General features: G+C 42.0%; 1 protein-coding gene across 1 annotated transcript; it reads left to right on the forward strand.

Moving 5' to 3' along the window:
• The first annotated feature begins 1163 nt into the window (after window positions 1-1163).
• Window positions 1164-6425, forward strand: LOC109867301 (zona pellucida sperm-binding protein 4-like). Its single transcript, XM_031801776.1, has 8 exons — window positions 1164-1766; window positions 2045-2232; window positions 2501-2598; window positions 2969-3129; window positions 3339-3531; window positions 5394-5547; window positions 5891-5963; window positions 6265-6425. The coding sequence occupies exons 1-8, from the start codon at window positions 1184-1186 to the stop codon at window positions 6360-6362; spliced, it is 1548 nt and encodes a 515-aa protein (XP_031657636.1). The 5' UTR covers window positions 1164-1183; the 3' UTR covers window positions 6363-6425.
• Window positions 6426-6890: the final 465 nt, after the last annotated feature.

Here is a 6890-nt window from a genome sequence, read left to right on the forward strand (position 1 = left end):
TGAATGATTCATTTGGTCGTTGGTAAACATTATAGGAAGAACCTACTACTGAAAGAGACACGAGAAACCACATTGAACTTTGCAAAAGCCCACCTAAACAAGTCTAAATCCTGTGAAAATGTTCTGTGGACCACTGAAACAAAAGTATAGCTCTTTGGCAATACAGATCAGTGCTATGTTTACAGATGACCAAATGAAGCTTTAAAAGAGAAGAACTCCCTCCCTACAATCAAACATGGGGAGGTTTGATAATGCTGTGGGGTTGTTTTGCTTCCTCTGGTACTGAGGACCTTGAACATGTGAAAGACGTAGTAGATTATCAATGTGTTTTTGGTAAACTAGTGGGTGTCTGTTGAAGGTTGTGGGTCTTCCATCAGGACAAAAACACAAACACACATCAATAAACAACAGGAATGGTTAAAAAATTAACACTGGACTGTTCTGGAGCGGCCAGCGATGAGTTCAGATCAGAATCCCATCAAAAACCTATGGTGAGATATTTTTCACATATAACTCCAGTACCTGAAAATAAGTACCTGGATGTTCATATGTTCTTCAGATTTTGTGTATGAGATCTGAAAACATTAGTTAGTGGAAGGCACCACTCAAACATTGAAGAATTAGAGCAGTTTGAAGAGTGGCTGAAGAGTGGGACAAATTGCCATTAGAAAGGTGCAGCAAGCTCGTTGATGGCAACAAGAAGCATTTTCTGGTGGTTTGAAGTTTTTTTTAAATGTCAACTTATTTTTGAAGAAATAAGGAATTATTTAAGAAAAGTGAAAGGGTGGCAATATATTTATCTATATTAGAAATAGAATACAATAGATACATTTGTGTCTATTATTGTTTATAAAATGTTAACTTCTTGAGTGTAGTTCTGCACACCGTGTGTACCTGCAAAATAAACATTTGTTAACAAATACAATGTTACGGTCACAAAGACCTTCAACTCTGGTCAAAGGCATGTCAGAGATCTATGTGACCTGAACATTGCGTTTGTCAATAAATGTTTGGGACTTCAGAGTGTGGAAAGCCTTGATTCCTCCGAACTGGATGTGAATGATTGGTCAGCCAAGGAGGTGGGACTTTTCAACAGTTCAACACACCCCACTATGTATAAAAGCAGCAACAAGTGGCACAGTGAGCCTTGTGGGTTCCTCAGATTGTCTCTTGTTCTGAATCCATGGCCTTGCAGTGGAGTGTTGTTTGTCTCGTAGCAGTGGCCATGCTTGGCTGTCTGTGTGACGCTCAATTGAAGTGGCCTTACCAACTCCCTCAGAAACCTGCCCAACACCTTCCTCCGAGGCCTCCTGAACCTCTTCCTCAGTGGCCTACCCAACCCCTTCCTCAGAGGCCTGCCCAACCCCTTCCTCAGTGGCCTGCCCAACCCCTTCCTCAGAGGCCTGCCCAACCCCTTCCTCAGAAGCCTGCCCAACCCCTTCCTCAGTGGCCTGCCCAACCACTTCCTCAGTGGCCTGTCCAACCCTTTCCTCAGAGGCCTGCCCAACCCCTTCCTCAGAGGCCTGCCCAACCCCTTCCTCAGAGGCCTGCCCAAACCCTTCCTCAGAGACCTGCTCAACCCTTTCTTCAGAAGCCTGCCCAAAACATACCTCAACAGATACCCTACACCAAAGGTGACACAAAACAGACCTGTGAGGTTGCGGACAAGGACAAGGTGTTGTGTGGACTTTCTGGCATCAATACTGCCCAATGCCAGGCCATCAGCTGCTGTTTTGATGGACGGATGTGCTTCTATGGGAAAACAGGTAGGTGTCAGACCATGCTCATTTTACTCTAGAACTCTCACTCTCAAGTTGTAACAGTGCGATTTTACTTAATGTTTTGCTCCCTCAGAGAAACTAGTATGTTTCTCTTTACCAGAAAACTAGTAATTGGATTGTGAACTCTTCACTCTCAACAATTTCACTTATCCACTTAGATATGGCCATTTTGTATCCAACAATCAACATGCACCAAAATGCTCCAGTTTACTCCGCAATTAGGACTACTAACTTCATGTTTCTCCTATGCTCCTTATCACCAGTGACTGTCCAGTGTACCAAGGATGGCCAGTTTGTGGTGGTGGTTTCCAGAGATGCCACTCAGCCCAAACTTGAGCTAGATTCCATCAGTCTGCTAGGGGCAAACGGAGCCCACTGCACTCCTGTCGGCACTACATCTGCCTTTGCCATCTACCAGTTCAAAGTTACTGAATGTGGAACTGTGGTGACGGTACGCATGGCCAGGGTTTGGTTTCAGTACAATGATACTGCATCTTAACCAGAGTTACTGTGTTGCTCTAGCACCTAATTCAGATAATCGAGGTCCTAATAAACAGCGGATTAGAAGAATGGAGTTTGTTAAACAGGGCAGGATTAAAAGCTTACTTACCCAGTAGCTCTTCTGGAGGAGGGTTGACTATCCCGTGGCTATATAATAAGTTAGAAAGTACTTATTTCTACTTTTTATTTCTACAATGTGATGCATGGTCTGTCTGCAGGAGGAACCTGATACTATTGTCTATGAGAACAGGATGTCTTCTTCATATGTAGTGGGGAATGGACCCTTCGGCGACATTACCAGGGACAGCCACTATGAGTAGGTGATCTTTGCCTAAAATGGGGTGTCATGCCCAATTAAATAAAGGTAAAAAAAAAAAAAAAATACATTCATATGTATATATATACAGTGTTTTTAAGTTATTAAAAATGTATATGGCATTCATAATGTATAATAATTTGTTCTTCTCTCTATGCAACAACATTTCAACTGACTTACAATGGCTGGTATTTAGTCAGGACCATTATGAGATGATTATAAGCTTGAGGGTACATGCTCATAACCTCATTACTGCCTCATAATGTGTTATACCTGTTATATAACGTGTTATACCCCCCCCCCCCCCCAAAAAAAGGTGGTGATATGTGATGTCTCTCTGATAGCTCTGAATATATTGCTTTATTCTCAGCCTGCTCTTCCAGTGTTGGTATACTGGGACTTCCGTTGAGACACTGATTATCGAGGTGAGAACGTATCCAAACCCCAACCCAGTGGTCAGTGTTGATGCAGTTCTCAACGTGGAGCTCCGACTGGCCAATGGACGTTGTCTCTCCAAGGGATGTGATGAAAGTAAGTCATAGTTTTGATATTGTTCCTGTGTATATATATATATATATATATATATATATATACTTTTAAAAAGTATAAAGGGAGAACGCCTGATATGAACCTAATGATGATGGAGTAATGATCACTTTTCCAAGTTTATGGTGGTTTAAGTGATTTACAGTCTATTTTAAGGTGAACTCATCCACTACCAATGTGATTTTCCTCCACAGTGCAAGAAGCATACACCTCTTACTACACGGTGGCAGACTACCCTGTCACCAAGGTCCTCAGGGATCCCGTGTACGCTGAGGTTCGCATCCTGGGGATGACAGATCCCAATGTTGTCCTGATACTGGAGCAGTGCTGGGCCAACACATACCCCACAGGTGAAAGTCTGCCCCGGTGGGACCTTCTAGTTAATGGGTAACTAAATACTCTATACTTTTTTTACTTTGCGTTATATATATACAGTGGGGCAAAAAACTATTTAGTCAGCCACCAATTGTGCAAGTTCTCCCACTTAAAAAGATGAGAGGCCTGTAATTTTCATCATAGGTACACTTCAACTATGACAGACAAAATGAAAAAAAAAATCCAGAAAATCACATTGTAGGGTTTTTTATTAATGTATTTGCAAATTATGGTGGAAAATAAGTATTTGGTCAATAACAAAAGTTTCTCAATACTTTGTTATATACCCTTTGTTGGCAATGACAGAGGTCAAACGTTTTCTGTAAGTCTTCATAAGGTTTTCACACACTGTTGCTGGTATTTTGGCCCATTCATCCATGCAGATCTCCTCTAGAGCAGTGATGTTTTGGGGCTGTTGCTGGGCAACACGGACTTTCAACTCCCTCCAAAGATTTTCTAAGGGGTTGAGATCTGGAGACTGGCTAGGCCACTCCAGGACCTTGAAATGCTTCTTACGAAGCCACTCCTTCGTTGCCCGGGCGGTGTGTTTGGGATCATTGTCATGCTGAAAGACCCAGCCACGTTTCATCTTCAATGCCTTGCTGATGGAAGGAGGTTTTCACTCAAAATCTCACGATACATGGCCCCATTCATTCTTTCCTTTACATGGATCAGTCGTCCTGGTCCTTTTGCAGAAAAACAGCCCCAAAGCATGATGTTTCCACCCCCATGCTTCACAGTAGGTATGGTGTTCTTTGGATGCAACTCAGCATTCTTTGTCCTCCAAACACGACGAGTTGAGTTTTTACCAAAAAGTTATATTTTGGTTTCATCTGACCATATGACATTCTCCCAATCTTCTTCTGGATCATCCAAATGCTCTCTAGCAAACTTCAGACGGTTCTGGACATGTACTGGCTTAAGCAGGGGGACACGTCTGGCACTGCAGGATTTGAGTCCCTGGCGGCGTAGTGTGTTACTGATGGTAGGCTTTGTTACTTTGGTCCCAGCTCTCTGCAGGTCATTCACTAGATCCCCCCGTGTGGTTCTGGGATTTTTGCTCACTTGTGATCATTTTGACCCCACGGGGTGAGATCTTGCGTGGAGCCCCAGATTGAGGGAGATTATCAGTGGTCTTGTATGTCTTCCATTTCCTTATAATTGCTCCCACAGTTGATTTCTTCAAACCAAGCTGCTTACCTATTGCATATTCAGTCTTCCCAGCCTGGTGCAGGTCTACAATTTTGTTTCTGGTGTCCTTTGACAGCTCTTTGGTCTTGGCCATAGTGGAGTTTGGAGTGTGACTGTTTGAGGTTGTGGACAGGTGTCTTTTATACTGATAACAAGTTCAAACAGGTGCCATTAATACAGGTAACGAGTGGAGGACAGAGGAGCCTCTTAAAGAAGAAGTTAAAAGTCTGTGAGAGCCAGAAATCTTGCTTGTTTGTAGGTGACCAAATACTTATTTTCCACCATAATTTGCAAATAAATTCATAAAATAACCTACAGTGTGATTTTCTGAATTTTTTTTCTTCTCATTTTGTCTGTCATAGTTGAAGTGTACCTATGATGAAAATTACAGGCCTCATCTTTTTAAGTGGGAGAACTTGCACAATTGGTGGCTGACTAAATACTTTTTTGCCCCACTGTGTATATATATATATATATATATATATATATATATATATATATGTGTGTGTTCAAAATTAAAAGCAAGTAATTTAAATAAACTTCTAACACCAGCTATTCTTTTTGAAGTTTGTGAACGATATAGTACTCTGATTGATCCATTTCCCCCCAGTTTCTGTCCTAGCTGTCTCTCTGGTGCTCCTCACCATGACTCTCTCTCTCTCTGTACGTTTATCTCCCCCCAGGTGTCCCTACCAGGATGACCGTTACCTGACCGTGCCCATCCGCTCGGACAGCTCCTATTTCCCTCCGGGACAATTCTTCTCCCACTACAAGCGCTTCCTCTTCAAGATGTTCACCTTTGTAGATCCGACATCTATGGTCCCCCTGCAGGAGAACGTAATGAATGCAGTTCAATCCTAAATCACATCAGAACCCATAGAGACACTTGTGTAGATCTGAAAGCGTTGCATAGATGTAAAGATGATGGTTAAGATTCCACCTAACATCCCCTAGACCAATGTGTAGCTATTACCATATTGCTTGAACATGTACCTATTTTATACATATTGTAGAGTGCTTCCTCATACACCTATAGTGCTTTAAACATAAATAAAAACATCACAATCAGGTGAAGGAATACCTAACATAGATATAGACATAACCATGATACAAATCAATGTAGACAAGGCTCTGTCGACCAGCTCCAGAGATGTAGCTGATTTCATTTCTGTCTCACCAGGTGTACATCCACTGTAGTGTAACAGTGTGCCACGCTCTAGCAGGCTCCTGTGAACAAAGGTGCAACAGGCAAAGTGAGTGGTGCGCATAAGGACCAGGCTGTCATGTTTACACTGTGCAACAGTTTGGAGTGTGTTTTTATTGGCACAGGGGGTTGGTGGCACCTTAATTGGGGAGGATGGGCTCGTGGTAATGGCTGGAGCAGAATTAGTGGAATGGTATCAAACACATGGTTTCTATGCATTTGATGCCATTCTATTCGCTCCATTCCAGCCATTATTATGTCCTACACTCAGCAGCCTCCACTGGAGAGTGGTTTATTTGAATCTTTAGTTTGGAGTCTTTGTCTGTGGTCTGACTGTCTTTTCTCTTCAGGGAGAGATCTTTCTGCTCAAGGCCAAAAGAAGACTAAAGGAGATGTTGTGGTTTCCAGTCAAAAAGTCATCATGATTGACCCACGTTTTTATGATTAAATCAAATGTGTTATATGCTCCTCATTTATATGGTCTGACTTGACAATAAAAGATGAGACATCTCATTGCTTTTTTTGTGGAAAGAGTTATGAAAAGGTTAAGTTACAAAACTTTTGTTGTGTGTTGGGGACTTTGTGGTCAGCGAAAAACCTTCAAACCTTTTCCCCTCACTTGGTCAGAGAAACCGAGGCAGGGCCCTGATAATATGCTGGCTTTGAACCACTTCCCAGCTTCAACACTAGAGGGCTTAGTCCCCCAGGCAGGGATATTGCACAGAGTATTTTACTGGAAACACGCAATGCTGGAGAACCTCAACTTTTCTTTTATGACATGCTAAAATAATGAGGCACGGAGACAGTCCCCTTTAAATTAACAAAACATTTTTATTAATATATAAAGGAAACAAAAACAAATCTGTAAATTGTAAAGGCCAAAACAAGACAAACAATTTCATAATCAAAATAAATATTTCCTGAATAACTGTACTGTAGTAAATAAGCTTTACACAAGGAGGTGATACTGTTGGTA

The sequence above is a fragment of the Oncorhynchus kisutch genome, linkage group LG22 (genome assembly GCF_002021735.2).
Source record: "Oncorhynchus kisutch isolate 150728-3 linkage group LG22, Okis_V2, whole genome shotgun sequence".
In the NCBI taxonomy this organism is placed as follows: domain Eukaryota; kingdom Metazoa; phylum Chordata; class Actinopteri; order Salmoniformes; family Salmonidae; genus Oncorhynchus; species Oncorhynchus kisutch.